This window comes from Bos taurus, chromosome 17, assembly GCF_002263795.3.
Source record: "Bos taurus isolate L1 Dominette 01449 registration number 42190680 breed Hereford chromosome 17, ARS-UCD2.0, whole genome shotgun sequence".
NCBI lineage: Eukaryota > Metazoa > Chordata > Mammalia > Artiodactyla > Bovidae > Bos > Bos taurus.
Window position 1 is genome coordinate 65,055,713 of NC_037344.1, and position 18,191 is coordinate 65,073,903.

The 18,191-nt window shown below is 48.3% G+C and overlaps 1 protein-coding gene across 3 annotated transcripts in view; it reads left to right on the forward strand.

Moving 5' to 3' along the window:
• The window catches only part of SGSM1 (small G protein signaling modulator 1), a 74,039-nt gene that overhangs the window by 44,947 nt on the left and 10,901 nt on the right, over nucleotides 1-18,191 (forward strand). For all 3 annotated transcript variants that reach the window (XM_005218060.5, XM_005218061.5, NM_001192421.2), the window contains 9 exons: nucleotides 1,004-1,142; nucleotides 3,529-3,593; nucleotides 5,506-5,651; nucleotides 6,961-7,089; nucleotides 8,238-8,420; nucleotides 9,608-9,676; nucleotides 10,623-11,213; nucleotides 15,572-15,696; nucleotides 16,474-16,556. In XM_005218060.5, coding sequence (XP_005218117.1) covers nucleotides 1,004-1,142; nucleotides 3,529-3,593; nucleotides 5,506-5,651; nucleotides 6,961-7,089; nucleotides 8,238-8,420; nucleotides 9,608-9,676; nucleotides 10,623-11,213; nucleotides 15,572-15,696; nucleotides 16,474-16,556 — 1,530 coding nt within the window. The remainder of the gene's footprint in view (nucleotides 1-1,003; nucleotides 1,143-3,528; nucleotides 3,594-5,505; nucleotides 5,652-6,960; nucleotides 7,090-8,237; nucleotides 8,421-9,607; nucleotides 9,677-10,622; nucleotides 11,214-15,571; nucleotides 15,697-16,473; nucleotides 16,557-18,191) is intronic.

Sequence of the window (18,191 nt, forward strand, 5' to 3'; positions counted from 1 at the left end):
AATATTGTCTACCTGGCCCTTTACAGGAGACAGCCAGCAAGTCCTGTCCTAGAGAAAATAACTTTCTTGCACCAAGAGGCCAGGAAATTAACCATAGAAATGGTAATGCCTGGGTCACCGGTGTGTTTGTTCTGCAGCGTCGCAAATGCCTTGGCTTCCATGGAGCCGGGAAAGAAAACAATATGGGAAACGATGAGTGGTATATCCTTGGGAGCACCTGATCAGGAACCACCAGTGTCCCAGTTAGGAGACCATTTGTGCCCCTTGGCTCTCAGACATGGCTGCTACCTCAGAACTCTTTTGGAAAGACAGACTCGAGGGTTGTATCGCCAGGAGATTCTGATTCAGTAGGTCAGGTATATGGGTGGGATACAGGCATATGGCTTTTAAAGAAGCACCCCACATGATTCTGGGGGAGTTGCCAACCTGTGTGAGGCTCTCTTGGTAGAGCAGCTATAGGAGCAGGACCGTGGAGAGTGCAGGCATCTTCATCAGTGGGGACTCCGCTGGGTCCCCTTGCTACTGAGTGCCCTGCCTCCCCTGCTGAGTCAGGCTCCCTTACATCTCACCACCAAGGGCACCCGTGAGACCTACCTCTGGGGACTTGAGGCCATGGGTCCTCCCCAGGATTCCCCAGCAGGCTCCCCTCCCTTCCTACCAGCCTCCCGTGAGGACAACTGAATGACAGCATGGTGAGGGGTGGCCTCCTGCTCTGCGATTGGACCTGTCTACTCGGCTCTGGTCTCTTTCTGTCTCTTCAACTGCCATCAGCTCTTCCTATCACCTCGGGGGCCCGAAATCTTGGTGGTGGCTTTCAATGGCTTGGATGGGCTCAAGGACCTGGGTCAGACAGTGACTGAGGTTGCTGTTTCCTGGTGTGACATTCAGGGTCTTTCCCTGTCCCTGTGCTGGTGTGGGGGTGAGCTGCTTGCTTTGGGGTGAAGCTTTTGTGACCCACAAAAGCTTTACCAGGGCTCTTCCTCTGCCCTTTCTACCACCACAGTTCCCCAGGACCTAATGGATGTCTCTGTGAGCAACCTGCCATCCCTGTGGCAACCCAGCCCCCGGCAGTCCTCCTGTTCCTCCTGTTCGCAGAGTGGCTCGGCTGATGGTGGCTCAACCAACGGCTGCAACCACGAGAGGTATGAGGGGCTTGGGCTGTGGACGGAAGAAACGCAAGTGCTGACTGGAGGTGTGCAGGCACCCGTTTCTTGCCTGCGCTGGACTCAGGGGAGTTAACACAGGCTATAGAAGCATCCAGGGCTTCCCTGGTGGCTCAGCGATGAACAACCCACCGGTCAATCCAGGAGATGTGGGTTTGATCCCTGGGTGGGTGAGATCCCCTGGAGATGGAAATGGCAACCCACTCCAGTATTCCTGCCTGGGAAATCCCACAGACAGAGGAGCCTGGCGGGGCTACAGTCCATGGGGTCGCAGAGTCGGACACGACTGAGCGACTAAACAACAGCAGCAACACAGAATCATTCAGATCTCGGTTAAATCCTAGCCTTGTGAAGTCCTAGCTCCCTCATATATATCAGTCAGGATCAACAAGGTGCTGTCGCTGTAACAAACAGTCCTAAAATCTCAGTGATTTATTATAACAAAAATTACTTACCATGCATGCTGTGTGTCCACCATGCATCAGCAGGGGTCTTTACTTTTTCTACATTCACGGGCCTGGCAGATGGAGTCACCACCATCTTGAATATTGTGAATCCCAGTGACTAAGGGAAATGCTTTCTTTATTTAGCGGTCTTAAGGACAAATCAAATAATGGTTTAAAAGCGGCCAGCCTGTGTACTGGGCACATGGTGATATTCAGTAAATGACACTTCTTAAATTTGTTGTATAAAGTTAAATCCCTGATCTCTCTCCTTGTCTGCAGAGCTCTGTCTTCTCAGGACTACTCAGCCCATTCATGAGACTGGTCATATTTCCCACTGACCCAAGCCTGGCCTGGCCTGGGAGAGTGGAATCCTTTTTCCCTTGCTGGGCCTCTGTCCCAGCGCATGGCCCATTCTTCAGCTGTAGGAATATAAGTGGGGGCCAACATCAAATCTGTGAAGCCACAGAACTCCTGGCTCTCAGTGTGTGGTCTGTGGACCGGCAGCATCATCACCTGAGCAGATTCTCTGCCCCTCACCCGAGAACTGCTGAAGCTGAATCTGCATTTAACACATCACCTAGGGTCCCAAGACGATGTGTGTGCTTTTAAGCTTGAGAAGCACTGAAATGAGTAGAGATCCTCACATTTTAATACTATCAGAATCACCTTGGGGATCACAGACTGCTTCCTCGACCACTTCCTGGAGATCCTGATTAGGTAGATCTGTGCAGGGCCTAGGAATCCACATGCTGGAGAAACCCCAAGTGATTCTGTGACTGATGGTCCACGGACCATTGACAAATGCTGTTCTAACCCAGTACCCCCACTCACAGTATCTGCTTCCACAGCTGCAGTGATGGGGAACTCACCACCTTACAGACAGCCAGGGCCACTCTAGGGGGCAGCGATTGGTGTGACGCTGCCCTTCTGTAACCTGAGGATGCCTGAGCCTCACCAGCCTGAGGGCACAAAGAGGGTGACTTGAATGCTTAGTGCCTCCGTGTGCCTGCCTGGAGGACTTCAGCCACGCCTCCTTCCCAGTCTCCCTGGGCTTTTAATGGGGGTGATATTCTTCTACTCTGTTCTCTCCAAGAATGCACTGCACTCCCTTCAGCAGTCCCATTTCCCAATCAGTTCTGAGGCCATATTCCTCTCTCCTCTTTCACCCAAAACAGCCCCCCGGCCCTCAAATTCCCATGCAGGGATACTCTCTGAGACATTACCTGCTTTGCAATTAGCCAGACTCTGAATCCCAGACTGGCTCCTCTTGGGTTCAGCTGGGTCACTTTAGAAGTCAGAGCATTTTCTGCTGGTGACGGAAACCCACTTCCAACTGGTGCAAATGAAAAAGAAAATGTACTGATAGAACTGAGACGTCAGCATCATGGGGGCTTCAGGCATGGCTGGATCCAGATGTTCCACACAGGAATGTGTTTCTTGAGCTCTTGGCTCTGCTTATCTCTAGGACGGTTTCATTCTCAGGCAGGCCCTTCCTATGCAGCAGTAAAAATGGATCCTGGCAGCTGCTGCTCTGTATCCCACTGGCTTAGGAACCCAAGTAAAGAAGAGTGTCATTTTTCAACAGAAACTGTAGTTCAACAGAAATCCCAGGGTTGATTCTCATTGGCCCAGGTTGAGTCATGTGACCCCCCCTCTGACCCAATCACTGTGACTCCAAGCTGAGTCATGTACATGGGTAGAATCAGCTCCACCCAAAGCATAGGAACAGAATTGGGAAGGCGGAAACCTCCAAGAAGAAGGGGCAGGGATGCTACGCAGGTGGAAACAGCAGTACCCCTGGTCTCTCTGACTGGCTGCTTCTCATCCGCTCCCCAGAGATAAGGAGTTATGCTCCTGTCCAGCAAGCCCGGGCTATGTGTGGATCGGTACTAAATGTCTTCCTTTTGCTCCACCTGCAGGGCTCCCCTGAAGCTTCTCTGTGACAATATGAAGTACCAGATCCTTTCCAGAGCCTTCTATGGATGTGCGTATTGGCCTGATTTGCCATCTTTGTCTCCAGGGAGCACTTATTCAGCGCCTACTGCATATCAGCAGTATCAGGGAAATGAGCCTGGCTCTGCGCCTCTGTTTCCTAGGTGTCTAGTGTTGGTTAAGTTACATTAACCTCCCTGAGCCTCAATTCCCTCTTTTACAGATCAGGCATAAAATTTCTCCCTTGGTTCTAAGAGAAGGCAATGAGCAATGGGGCTCCTTGCTGGAAGGAGCAAGGTTTAATTACCATTGCATCTCTGTTTCCCACCTTAGAGGGCGTGTTTTCAGGATTAAATGGAAATATACAGAAAATATACAGAAAGCACCTAACGTTGCTTTCAGTGCTTGTTGGTGCTCAATAGATGTCAGTTCTCTCTTCCTATAGGCAGAAGCAGAAGAGCAAGATGGTCTAATGCCTTCCCAAGAACTTAAAAACTAAATTAATAACACAGGTGCTCTGATGATTTCCAGTTAACAGATGAGGAGACTGAGGCAAAGGGACTCGCCCAAGGTCACACAGCAAATAACTAACAGAGCTGGAACTCTCAAACCCAGGCTTGTAAAGGCTCTGTTTTTGCTACTCTCCTATTTTGATTCTTAGCAGGTTTTATTTCCCCCACCTCACAGCCTAGATGGGGAAGATAAAACATGTGTATATTTTAAGGAAATCTGGAAAAGTGTTACTACATCCTGCATGGGCCTGTGAAAAACTAGTGCAGGTCACATCAGCCTGGAAAGAGCTCACGGGGAAAGCGTGAGCTCCCCAAGGTCAGGCTTTTTGCCCGTTCTTTTACCATCCCTCCACAGTGCCCGATGCAGGGCCTGGCGTGGAGGAGGCTCTGGGCAAGGATTTATGAAACCACAGTGGAGAAGCGTCCTGGTAGAAGGGGTGGGAGTCAAGGTGGGCTTGATGCCCTCACGTGATGTGGCTCCTCCCTGATGGTGGTTGAGAGCCCAGGTTCTGGAGCGGATGGTCTGCGTTCATATCCCAACTCCGCACCTGGCACCGTGACCTGGGCAAGTGATACGTGCAGACTGTGCCTCAGTATCCCATCTAAGGTGGGCATAGTAAGAGGACCTGCTTCATAGGGTTGTAGTGAGAATCAACTAAGTTATCTAAGCTCTGGGAGCAGCACCGTGGGGCAGAGTGTGTGCTGTGTGAGTGTTGGCTATCACGCCGTCGTCATAAGCACCGTGATTAGCCCCATTGTTGGCGAGTTGAGTCCTCAGGCTCCGGGTGGTCCAGGGTCCTCTCTGGGACTTGAGGATGAATTGGGGGTCGGGAATAACCAGAAGGAAAGGGCATGGTCAAAGCAAACACAGGCTAGCGTTTGCTAAATCATGCATGTGGGCCGGGTGCTATGCCCCCAGGCACCCAGGGTGGAGCAGATGAAGGGTGGCGCGCTGGCGGGTAATCCTCTAAGAGTGCAGGGCCGTCTTTGAAAGCAAACCAGAGCCTTCAGCATCTCCCCTGCTACTGACCTCAGGGCCTTCTTTATCCAGCTGCAATTTGAGCAAGTCCTCTCCCTTCCCATTCTCTCTCTCGGTATTCACTGGAGGCACCCCGAGGCACTGAGCCCGTAGAGTCACTTGCCCCTTCCTGCCTCCAGCCTGTGAATTAAATGCCTTGGTTTCCAGCCCGAGAGGAGTGGGCATCACCTCAATTGAGACTGAGAAAGGTGACGTGACTTCCCCAGGGTCGCAGGGCCATGAAGCAGTTAAGCCAGCAAGTAATATCGCCCCTCTGAGCCTCACCTTCCTCAACCTGGAAAAGGGGGATGATGAGAATTCGCTGGTCACAAGGGTTCAGGCAGATTGCGAGGAGGACAGTACTTTGGAGACTTCGTGAGACAAGGCAGGAGTGCTGGATGGTGGGCAGTGACACTTTCCCTCCCTCCCCACAGGGCTTGCCTACTGCAGACACCTGTCTACCGTGAGGACCCACCTGTCAGCCCTGGTCAATCACATGATCGTGTCCCCTGACTTGCCCTGCGATGCTGGACACGGGCTGACAGCCGGGATCTGGGAGCAGTACCTTCAGGACAGCACAGTAAGGCTTGGCCTGCTGTGGGGCAGAGACTTTGGGGGGACAAAGACTATGGGGACCTCTTATCATTTTTCAAAGAAGGAAGAATGCAAGTGTACATATTTTTTAGAAGTTTTAAAATATCATGTCTCTGCCTCACCGCCCCCCCCCCCAGTTCTGATCCCCTAAATTAATGACTAATATCAGTTTGGTGTAGACTTTGCTATACATTTCCTATACTTATACATTCACAGGTATGTCTATATAGATATAACTGAAATTCATTTTTTAATGAGGTGACATTATGTTTGCATTTTGAGTGATCAACTTACTTTTATATGAAGGACATCTTTCAGATCTCTAGGTGAAATACTGTGTGTTAGAACCTTAGCCCCTCATATATGCGTGGACCATAATTCAGTCAAATCTTCCTCTAATGATGGACATTTAGGCTGTTCCTGTTTCTTTTTTTTTTTAATTATTTCAGCAGTGCTGTAGTCAACATCTTTATAAGCATATACCTGTCTGTACTAGTTTTCTTATTTCAAGGGTAGATTCTTAGAAATAAAGCTGTTTGATGTCCATTTTAAATTTAAATGGATATGACAGCTTACCTTTCTTGAAAAGTTATAGTGTTCATAATCCCTGGCAGTCTGTGAGCATGATTGCACGTTTCCTAAGGAATGCAAAAGATTTATTGACTTCTGGGCCCCACTCCAGCTTTGCTGATTGGCCACTTTTAAGAGTGGACTCCAAGAATTTATGTTTTGGGAGTTTCCCACGGAATTCCCTGGCAGACCAGTGGTTAGGACTACATGCTTTCATTGCTGAGGTCCCAGATTCAATCCCTAGTTAGGGAACTAAGATCTCTCAGGCCATGCGTTGCAGCCAGAAAAAAAGAAAGAAAGAAAAGAAAAGTTCCCCAAATGCTCCTAGAGATCTCCCCAGTTTGGGAAGCACTATCCTAAGGACAATTTGGCTGAAACAATAAACAGTCAAAACGGATGTTTTTCATCTAACGCTTCTGCAGCCATTCACTACCTGCTTGGTTGCATTGTTGTATCAGGGCTGCAGTAACACCGTAGTCCCTGCTGTTTTAGTTACTTGACCCTGTAGAGGTGTATTTCTTCCTCATTTGTTAATAACAGCATTGGGGGCTTCCTAGGGTTTTGCTTTCTCAAATATGACCCTACAATGGACACCTGTGTCCATGTGGCCCTGCTTGCTCACAGCATGATCTCTGAGGGCCAGGTCTGAGAGGCGGGACTGCTGGGCCACAGAGCCCATGCCCTAGTTACGTGTCGACCAAGTCTTTGCCTCCCCCACCTACCAGAGTTACGAGGAGCAGGAGCTGCTGCGTCTCATCTACTACGGGGGCATCCAGCCGGAGATCCGCAAAGCCGTGTGGCCCTTCCTCCTGGGCCACTACCAGTTCGGGATGACAGAAACAGAGAGGAAGGAGGTAGGTTACCCCAGAGGGGCAGTGGGGTCCTTGACAGCAGGAAGAGCCAGGGACCGTGGGGCTGGGGGGGCTCTAGTCCCCTGGTGGACCAGGGGGACACGGAGATATGGGGGAGCCAGGAAGGTTGAGGGCAGCGCCGTCCAATAAATGCAGCACAAGCCACAGATGTCGTTTTTTCAAATAGCTTTTTTGAGATAATGATAGATTCACATGCACTGGTAAGAAACAATGCAGAGACATCTCCTTCATCCAGCTTCCCACAATGGTAACGTCTTGTAAAACTATAATACAATTTATCATAAGCAGGATATTGACATCAACATGGATATATACTGGCAATAAATCAATCTTCATTTTAAAAGTCCATATTTTATTGCATTTATTTTGTTTTCTATAATAAATATGTATATATTTTTAATCGAGATATAGTTTATTTACAACATTATGTTAGTTTCAGGCATTTAACATAGTGAGTCAAAATGTTTATAAATTAGGGATTTCACTGGCGGTGCAGTGCTTAAGACTCTGTGCTTCCCATGCAGGGAGCGTGGGTTCAATCCCTGGTCTGGGAACTAAGATCCATGTGGCACGCAACACAGCCGAAAAATAAGATTAAAAAAAAAATTGTGTTAAACTAACTGATTAAAACAGTGCCTGACATATAGTAGACATTCAATAAATATTTTACTCAGTCCAGACATCTGGACTTAACAATTTAAAAATGTTTTTATAAATTACAACCCATTTATAGTCATTATAAAATATTGGGTATATTCTGTGTGCTGTGTAATATTTCCTTATACACACACACATATATATATAATGTAAATATATATATATGTCAGCCTTGATCAGACTTCTCATTTTACTTGTGCTTGAGTGTGTGTGTCTATTTAGTTGTCCACAGTTTTATCACACGAGTGGGTTTGTGTTGTTGTTGGATGACACTGGCTTTTGGGGGTTGTTTGTTACACAGTTTTAGCGTGGCAATTGATGACCACAGTCAACGTGCTGAACATTTTCTGGTGCTGCTGTGGTCCTCATGTCCTTTTATAGCCACACCCACCTCCCTCCCGCTCACTCCCATCCCTGACCCCTGGCAACCACTGATCTATTCTCTCCGGCTGACCGTGCATCTACCCTGACAGGTGGACGAGCAGATTCACGCCTGCTACACACAGACCATGTCCGAGTGGCTGGGCTGTGAGGCGATTGTGCGACAGAGGGAGCGGGAGTCGCACGCGGCCGCCCTGGCCAAATGCTCGTCGGGGGCCAGCCTGGACAGCCACCTGCACCAGATGATGCATCGGGACTCCACCATCAGCAACGAGGTGATGGGCTGCTCCCCGGGGGGAGCCAGGTGGAGGGTAGAGGCTGGGATCTGCTTCAGGGGGCTGTTGCAGGAAGGGTGAGGGCTGGGAGTCCTAGCACAGACCTGACTCCAAACTCCAGCCCCTTCATTTCTTAGCTCTGGGGCTCAAGCAAAGCAGCTTTACCTTTAAGCTTCAGTTACCTCATCTATGAAATGGAAATGACCATTTGTATAGGGGAGATTTGCATGCAGCTCCAACAAGATAGCATATATAAACTCTCCAGCACAGCATTGGCCCTTCAGTTATTCGGCAAATGCCGTTGAGTACCTACCATGTATCAGGCACTGTCAGGAATGTCCTGGAATGTCAGGAATACTCCAGTAAACAGGTCAGACATATCTGTCCTGATGAAGTCCCAAGTTTAGCAGCCAAAAGCTGGAGGTGAAAAGAAAATCAGTTCCCTTCACCAATGACGTATCAGTCATCAATTGCCGTGCTAAAACTGTGTAACAAACAACCCCCAAAAGCCAGTGACATCCAGCAATAACTGTTTCTTTTTCACTCATGAGTCTGTGGGTCAGCTGAAGCTCAGTTGAAAGGTTTGTTGTTCTTTGTTGGGTTCTCACATGTTTGGGGTGACTCAGCCCTGCCCCTCATGTCCATCCTCCAGCAGACTAGCCTGGCCACCTTCTCACAATGAAAGCAGCTCTTGAAGAGAAAAAGCAGAAATGCACAAGCATTTTTTATGTGTCTGCCCTGTTGAGTTTGCTAACATCCCATTGGCTGAAGCAGGTCCCATGGCCTAGCTTAGCTTCAGAGTAGACAGAAACTAGAAGATATAGGACAAAAAGCATGTATACAGGAAAGGAACAGAGAATGGGCATTAATACAGCCAGTCCTTTGAATTTGAAGTCTCGAGTGCAGAGTGTTTAAAAGTGGAATTCTCTGGTTGCAGGTGGGAGGTGGAGGTCCTGTGGTTTGTGTAGCCTCCAAAGGGGCTCTAAGGAGGAGAGATGAGCCTGCCCACCGAGTTTCATTTGACAGATGGGAAGTTGAGACCCTGAGAGAGGCTTGCTCATGTCAGGAATAGAGATAAGACCACACTTACTGACTCCCAGCCTAGCACTCCATCCTGAGCTCAGCATAGGGACCCTGAGCCCAGATGCAGCCTCACCTGAGCTCCTTCCTGCCCCCTTTCCTCTCAGTCCTCCCAGAGCTGCAGTTCCGGCCGCCAGAACATCCGCCTGCAGAGCGACTCCAGCAGCAGCACACAGGTGACCTTCCAGAGGCCCCGCCCCCTCTCCACCCATCCGCCTCCCTCCAGCCCAGAATAATGGGATCAGAAGTCCCTCATCTCCAGGTCACTTAAGATTTCTCTGTTTTAGCTTTTTATACTTCCATTAAAAATTGAGGTTTTGCCTACACAAGTAATTCGTGAATCTCTTCTGCCTATTAAAAAAATATTGCAGAGAAAACTAAATTTGGTTTTGCCCATCCCTGGTCCCCACATGCCCTCCCTAGAAATAACATTGCCATCTTCTCTGAATATACTTTGCTCTCTAGTTTTGACTTTGGAGTTAGGAAAGTGTTTTGTTTTGTTTTTTAACATGACTGAAAGCAATTTAATTGAAAATAAATCTTTTTAAAACCAGAAGCACATGAAATTAACAGTAAATCAAGTGGGTGATATAACCACACCAAAGAAATATTTCAAGTGACCTTGTGACATGATCTTATACAGTCTGCATTGATGGGATATGGCCTGAAGACACAAATAGCCACAAATAAATCTTGGATATATATCCTGGAGACTTTTCCATAATATTTCATATTCATCTAAGTGTTCTTGAAAATTGATCCATAATGGTTAACTACATGGATATTTTTTAAGCCTGTTCCTTTAATTAGTTAACTTAAAAAAATTTTGTGCACATGATTTTTGTATGATGAAAGGTTTTCTTCCTCAGACCCAACTGCAATGCTCCCTGTTTCTTTCTGGATTTTTCTATGCCTGTTGCTGCATACGGAGCACTTTTAAATTTTCTACAAATGGGAGAATATGTCCCACCTTGCTCTGCCTCCGTCTTTTTACTGACTGTGTAGTGTTCCCTGGCATGCATGTTCCATATCTGAACCAACGCCCTGTGGGTGGCTATTCAGCGTGGTGCAGCACCACGACAGACATCCTAACTCATCTGTCTTTGTGCTCCTTGTCTGCAGGTCTTTGAGTCTGTGGATGAGGCGGAGCAGGTGGAGGCAGAAGGCAGGCTGGAGGAGAAACCGACCAAGATCCCCAACGGGAACCTGGTGAATGGCACCTGCTCCCCAGACTCAGGCCATCCCTCCTCCCACAACTTCTCCTCTGGCCTCTCGGAACACTCAGAACCCAGCCTGAGCACGGAAGACAGCGTCATGGACGCCCAGCGCACTGCCCCGCTGGTGCTTCGACCCAGGGACAGCAGCATGGATGACGGGCAGAGCAGTGAGGCCACCACCTCCCGGGATGAGGCCACTCGTGAGGAGCTGGCCGTGCAGGACAGCCTGGAGAGCGACCTCCTGGCCAATGAGAGCATGGACGAGTTCATGTCCATCACCAGCAGCCTGGACGTGGCTCTGCCGGAAAAGGAGGGCCCCGCGATGGAAGGCTGGAGGGGCAGCGAGGCAGAAAAGCAGAGCCAGGTAGACAGTGAGGACAACCTGTCAGAGGAGCCTGAGATGGAGAGTCTCTTCCCCGCGCTTGCTTCTCTGGCCGTGACCACCTCGGCCAACAGCGAGGCATCCCCCGTCTCTTCCAGCGGCGTCACCTACTCCGTAAGTCACCAGGATTCTCCTCCACTCCATTTTCTGCAGCCATGGGAGGGTGGCAAGCCTCTGTTATCCAGAACTACTTCTGTTTCATTGCCTTTTCCCCATCATGGGGGGGTTCACTGCAGAAACCCATTTGGAAGAGAAGGTAATTTAATACTTTAAGAACACAGGCTTTGCACACAAACAGTGCTGGGTTCAAATCCCAGCTTAGGCACATCTTGGTTTACACTCATGTCCAGTATCTCTTAAATATTTTACTTTCTTGCCATAAAAACCCAGAGGAAAGAATGTCAACTGAAAAGGTTTTCTGAGCCAAGGATCATGTACCTGTTTTTTGGGGGGGCCTTCCCTGGTGACTCAGACAGTAAAGACTCTGCCTGCAATGCAGGAGACCTGGGTTCAATCCCTGGATTGGGAAGATCCCCTGGAGAAGGGAATGGCTACCCACTTCAGTATTCTTCCCTGGACAATCCCATGGACAGAGGAGTCTGGTGGGCTATACAGTCCATGGGGTCACAAAGAGTAGAACACAACTGAGTCACTTTCTTTCTTTTTTTTAATTTTTTTGGCCGCACAGCATGGCTTGGCAATCTTAGTTCCCTGACCAGGGACCAAACTCATGCCCCATGCAGTGGAAGTGAGGAGTTATAGCCATTGAATCACTAGGGAAGTCCCTGCATCCATTTTCTTTTAAAGAATTTGTCAGTCGGCCGGAGCGCGGACCTGCCTGCATCACCGTTTGGGGCTCCTAGTTCCTGGGAGCTGCAGAGCTTGGCGAAGCGACGGACAGCGGCGTTCGCGGGCCCTTGCGGTCCCCGGGCTTAGCTGCGCGTGCCCCGCTCGTCCTCGGAGTCAGCCAAACTCGAGGCTGGTGGAGATGTGAGGCGACGACGGGGCGAGCGTAGCGAGCAGCCTTAGCCGCTGCGGCCTTCTGTACTGCTCCCTCCGCCCCCTCCTCCTCCGCTGATCCCCCCACCGCTTCCCTCCCCCCACTTCCCGAGCTCCGGCGTGTCTCGGCCACGCTGGGGGCTGCTGCGGGAACAAAGGAGGACTCCGCGGCGGCGGCGGCGGCGCCACCTCCGCTTGCGGCTCCAAAAAAATTAAAAAAAAAAAAAAAAGAATTTGTCATTTCTGTCACAAAGAGTCAGTCAGACTAGGCTGGATCCAAAAACCTAAAGTTGTCTGGCCCAACTCTGCCTTTCCCCAAGGCAGTTCAGTTCAGTTCAGTTCAGTTGCTCAGTCATGTCCTACTCTTTGCGACCCCATGAACTGCAGCACGCCAGGCCTCCCTGTCCATCACCAACTCCCGGAGTCCACCCAAACCCATGTCCATCGAGTTGGTGATGCCATCCAACCATCTCATCCTCTGTTGTCCCCTTCTCCTCCTGCCCTCAATCTTTCCCAGCATCAGGGTCTTTTCAAATGAGTCAGCTCTTCGCATCAGGTGGCCAAAGTATTGGAGTTTCAGCTTCAGCATCAGTCCTTCCAATGAATATTCAAGATTGGTTTCCTTTAGGGTGGACTGGTTGGATCTCCTTGCAGTCCAAGGGACTCTCAAGAGTCTTCTCCAACACCACAATTCAAAAGCATCAATTCTTCAGCGCTCAGCTTTCCTTATAGTCCAACTCTCACATCTATACATGACCACTGGAAAAACCATAGCCTTGACTAGATGGACCTTTGTTGACAAAGTAATGTCTCTGCTTTTCAATATGCTGTCTAGGTTGGTCATAACTTTCCTTCCAAGGAGTAAGCCTCTTTTAATTTCATGGCTACAATCACCATCTGCAGTGATTTTGGAGCCCAGAAAAATAAAGTCAGCCACTGTTTCCACTGTTTCCCCATCTATTTGCCATGAAGTGATGGGACCAGATGCCATGATCTTAGTTTTCTGAATGTTGAGCTTTAAGCCAACTTTTTCACTCTCCTCTTTCACTTTCATCAAGAGGCTTTTTAGTTCCTCTTCACTTTCTGCCATAACGGTGGTATCATCTGCATATCTGAGGTTATTGATATTTCTCCTGGCAATCTTGCTTCCAGCTTGTGCTTCTTCCAGCCCAGCATTTCTCATGATGTACTCTGCATATAAGTTAAATAAGCGGGGTGACAATATACAGCCTTGACGTACTCCTTTTCCTATTTGGAACCAGTCTATTGTTCCATGTCCAGTTCTAACTGTTGCTTCCTGACCTGCATATAGATTTCTCAAGAGGCAGGTCAGGTGGTCTGGTATTCCCATCTCTTTCAGAATTTTCCACAGTTTATTGTGATTCACACAGTCAAAGGCTTTGACATAGTTAATAAAGCAGAAATAGATGTTTTTCTGGAACTCTCTTGCTTTTTCAATGGTCCAGCGGATGTTGGCAATTTGATCTCTGGTTCCTCTGCCTTTTCTAAAACCACCTTGAACATCTGGAAGTTCACAGTTCACGTACTGCTGAAGCCTGGCTTGGAGAGTTTTGAGCATTACTTTACTAGCGTGTGAGATGAGTACAATTGTGCGGCAGTTTGAGCATTCTTTGGCATTGCCTTTCTTTGGGATTGGAATGAAAACTGACCTTTTCCAGTCCTGTGGCCACTGCTGAGTTTTCCAAATTTGCTGGCATATTGAGTGCAGCACTTTCACAGCATCATCTTTCAGGATTTGAAATAGCTCAGCTGGAATTTCATCACCTGAGGCAGTAGTAGTGACTTATTCTGCCCAAATTATCTGGTGTTTACCCTCATGTCTGTAAATAATATACCTGTATTGCTACTGCTTAATATTTTTTTGTTTTTCTTCAGTTTTAAATATTGTCTGTTGACTCCCCATTATGGAGGAAGAGGTTTCAGTCTTTTTCCTTCCCTACCTGAACACCCTCACCACACAAGTGAAACCATCCCACTCCCCATCCATCCACTATAGTCACAATAATTTTAGTTAAATGATTGATCTTTGTTTATATCATTATAGCAATATAATGGATGTTAAATTGGATATTTTCCTGCAAAAATTTTGTTTTTCCTAGAAGTGTTTTCATTTGTTTAATTGGTTTCTTACATGTATATTGTAGTGTATTTATATATACACATACATATACATATATATATATATCTTGATCTTACTTTCTTCTTATATAAAATGAGGATAATAATTCTATATACCTCATAGAATTGTGAGAAAAAACTAAAGAGAATTTTCATCAGACAAAATGAAAGAGGCCTTCTCAGGAAACATCAACAAAAAATAAAGTCAGACATCTGACTGGTCCAGATAGAGGAAGTTTTCTCAATGATGGCAGGAGAGGGCTAGGAGGAGGAGGAGGAGAGAGAGAGGCTCTGTGGAAGAGTGCCCCTCTGAGGAGCTGGGGTGGAACAGTTCTTTCCCTCCCCTGTGAGGAGCTAGAGTGTGACTGTTCTTTCCTCCCCTGTGAGGAGCTGGAGTGTGACTGTTCTTTCCTCCCCTGTGAGGAGCTGGGGTGTGACTGTTCTTTCCTCCCCTGTGAGGAGCTGGGGTGTAGTAGTTCTTTCCTCCCCTGTGAGGAGCTGGGGTGTGACTGTTCTTTCCTCCCCTCTGAGGAGCTGGGGTGTGACTGTTCTTTCCTCCCCTGTGAGGAGCTGGGGTGTGACTGTTCTTTCCTCCCCTGTGAGGAGCTGGGGTGTGACTGTTCTTTCCTCCCCTGTGAGGAGCTGGGGTGTAGTAGTTCTTTCCTCCCCTGTGAGGAGCTGGGGTGTGACTGTTCTTTCCTCCCCTGTGAGGAGCTGGGGTGTAGTAGTTCTTTCCTCCCCTGTGAGGAGCTGGGGTGTGACTGTTCTTTCCTCCCCTGTGAGGAGCTGGGGTGTGACTGTTCTTTCCTCCCCTGTGAGGAGCTGGGGTGTGACTGTTCTTTCCTCCCCTGTGAGGAGCTGGGGTGTGACTGTTCTTTCCTCCCCTGTGAGGAGCTGGGGTGTAGTAGTTCTTTCCTCCCCTGTGAGGAGCTGGGGTGTGACTGTTCTTTCCTCCCCTGTGAGGAGCTGGGGTGTAGTAGTTCTTTCCTCCCCTGTGAGGAGCTGGGGTGTGACTGTTCTTTCCTCCCCTGTGAGGAGCTGGGGTGTAACTGTTCTTTCCTCCCCTGTGAGGAGCTGGGGTGTGACTGTTCTTTCCTCCCCTGTGAGGAGCTGGGGTGTAGTAGTTCTTTCCTCCCCTGTGAGGAGCTGGGGTGTGACTGTTCTTTCCTCCCCTGTGAGGAGCTGGGGTGTGACTGTTCTTTCCTCCCCTGTGAGGAGCTGGGGTGTGACTGTTCTTTCCTCCCCTGTGAGGAGCTGGGGTGTGACTGTTCTTTCCTCCCCTGTGAGGAGCTGGGGTGTGACTGTTCTTTCCCTCCCCTCCTGGGGGCCCGCAGCCAGAGCTCCTGGACCTGTACACGGTGAACCTGCACCGCATCGAGAAGGACGTGCAGAGGTGTGACCGCAACTACTGGTACTTCACACCCGCCAACCTGGAGAAGCTGCGGAACATCATGTGCAGGTGGCCGGGGCGGGGGGCGGGCTGTCGGGGACCGGGGGCGGGGCCTTTGGGGCGGGGGCGGGGCTGTCTGTCGGAGATGGGTAATGGGTGGCGCAGGTGCGGGCGACGGGGAGCACACGCAATGGAGTGAGGCCCCCTGGATTCAAATCCTTTCTCTGCTGTTCATTATGAGGTGTGTGACTTGGCGCATGTCACTTAATTCTCTGTGCTTTATTCTCGTTATTTGTGAACTGCGATAATGATAGTAGCTTTTTCATATGATTAGTTTGAGAATTCAGTGATAAATACATATAGAGTGGACAGAGCATACAGTAAATGCTCAGTGAACAGTAGTTACGATTATTAAGAAGCAGATGAGAATTCCAGGCAGAGGGAGCGGCTCAGGCAGAAACACAGGCGCATGAGTGTGTGCTTTGTTTGTACAGAGGTAAATGCCTCAGTGCAGCGGGAAGGGAGAAGTCCTGAGAAGTGCTGTGTGAGACTGTGAAGGGGGATTGGGAGGAGGCAATAGACGCCTGGCACCCCCAGTGAAGGAGTTTGGACACTGCCTTGTCACGCAGTGAAGAGCCGTAAAGGTTCCTGAGCTTTAAGAAGGTCATCCTGGTGACGGCATAGGCTGCTTGAAGAGAATAAGACAGGATGGGAGTACAGGCGAGAGGTTGAGGGAGTTGGTCCAGGTGAGAGATGGGGGCCAAAGCAGGGTGAGAGGAAAGGAGGAGTGGCTTGGAGAGGCAGACTGTGGGTGCCATCGCTGGCCATCCTGTGTGTCTCTTGCAGCTACATCTGGCAGCACATTGAGATTGGCTATGTCCAGGGCATGTGTGACCTCCTGGCCCCACTTCTGGTCATCCTGGATGATGGTGAGTGTACCCTCCCTGCCCCCAGGCTGGGGATCCGGCTTCCTTCTCATGACAGAGAAGAAAGGTTAACCTCACTCTGCGACTCCATAAACTGAGTCAGTGCCAGGGTTCAGAAGACCTGTCCAGTGAACACATCAAGGTCTTAGTGAAATAAAAAGTTCTTTTATTCTACATTGACCAACACTTATTTCCAGGTGCCTGACACCCATCCAAGGTTTTGCTAGCCACTGGTTATATAAACATGAATGAAAACAAAGGAAATCTCAGGCCCAGATGGCTTCACTGGTGAATTCTACCAAACACTTTATGAAAAATGAATATCAGTACTTCATAAACTCTTCTAAAACTTAGAAGAGGAGGGAACGCTTCTCAACTCATCCTATGGTGCAGGTCCTTATATGACGCCTTATTGGTACCCGGATAGCAATACCAGACAAAGACATCACAAGAAAAGAAAATTACAGACCAATGTCCTTTATGAAATCAAGGTAAAAATCCTCAAGAAAACACTAACAAACTGAATCCATCAAGATATAAAAAGAATTATATATCGTGATCAACTGGGATTTATCCCAGGAATGCAAGGCTGACTCAATATATGAAGTTCAATCAGTACAATTCACTACATTCATGGAATAAAGGATGAAGGTCACATGATCATGTCATCAGACAAAATTCAACAGCCTTTCATAAAAAAAAAATTTGGCAAACTCAGAACAAAAGAGAACTTACTCAACGTGATAAAAGACATCTCTGAAAAACCCACAACTAATACTCAGGGATGAAATTCTGAATCAGTTCAGTTCAGTCACTCAGTCGTGTCCAACTCTTTGAGACCCCATGAACCGCAGCACACCAGGCCTCCCTGTCCATCACCAATTCCAGGAGTCCACCCAAACCCATGTCCATTGAGTTGGTGATGCCATCCAACCATCTCATCCTCTGTTGTCCCCTTCTCCTCCTGCCCTCAATCTTTCCCAGCATCAGGGTCTTTTCAAATGAGTCAGCTCTTCACATCAGGTGGCCAAAGTACTGGAGTTTCAGCTTCAGCATCAGTCCTTCCAATGAATATTCAAGATTGATTTCCTTTAGGATGGACTGGTTGGATCTCCTTGCAGTCCAAGGGACTCTCAAGAGTCTTCTCCAACACCACAGTTCAAAAGCGTCAATTCTTCAGTGCTCAGCTTTCTTTATAGTCCAACTTTCACATCCATACATGACCACTGGAAAAACCATAGCCTTGACTAGACGGATCTTTGTTGACAAAGTAATGTCAACAAAATTCTGAATACTTCTCACCCAAGGTCAAGAGTATGACAAAGATTTCCACTTCTGCCACAAAAGGCTCTATCCTGGACAATTACTGAAGAAAAAAGAATAGAGATGTCCAGATTGAAAAGGAAATAAAACCATCTATATTTGAAGATGGCATGATCTTGCATACAGAAAATCCTAAGGAGTCAAAAAAGTATTAGAACTAATAAGTTCAGCAAGGTTGCAGGATATAGGACTTATACAGAAGTCAATTATATTTCTATACTATTGCAATGAACAATCTAAATATGAGAACAGAAAAGCAATTCCATTTGCAGTAGCCTCTAGAAGAGTAAAATATTTATAAATAAATTTAACAGA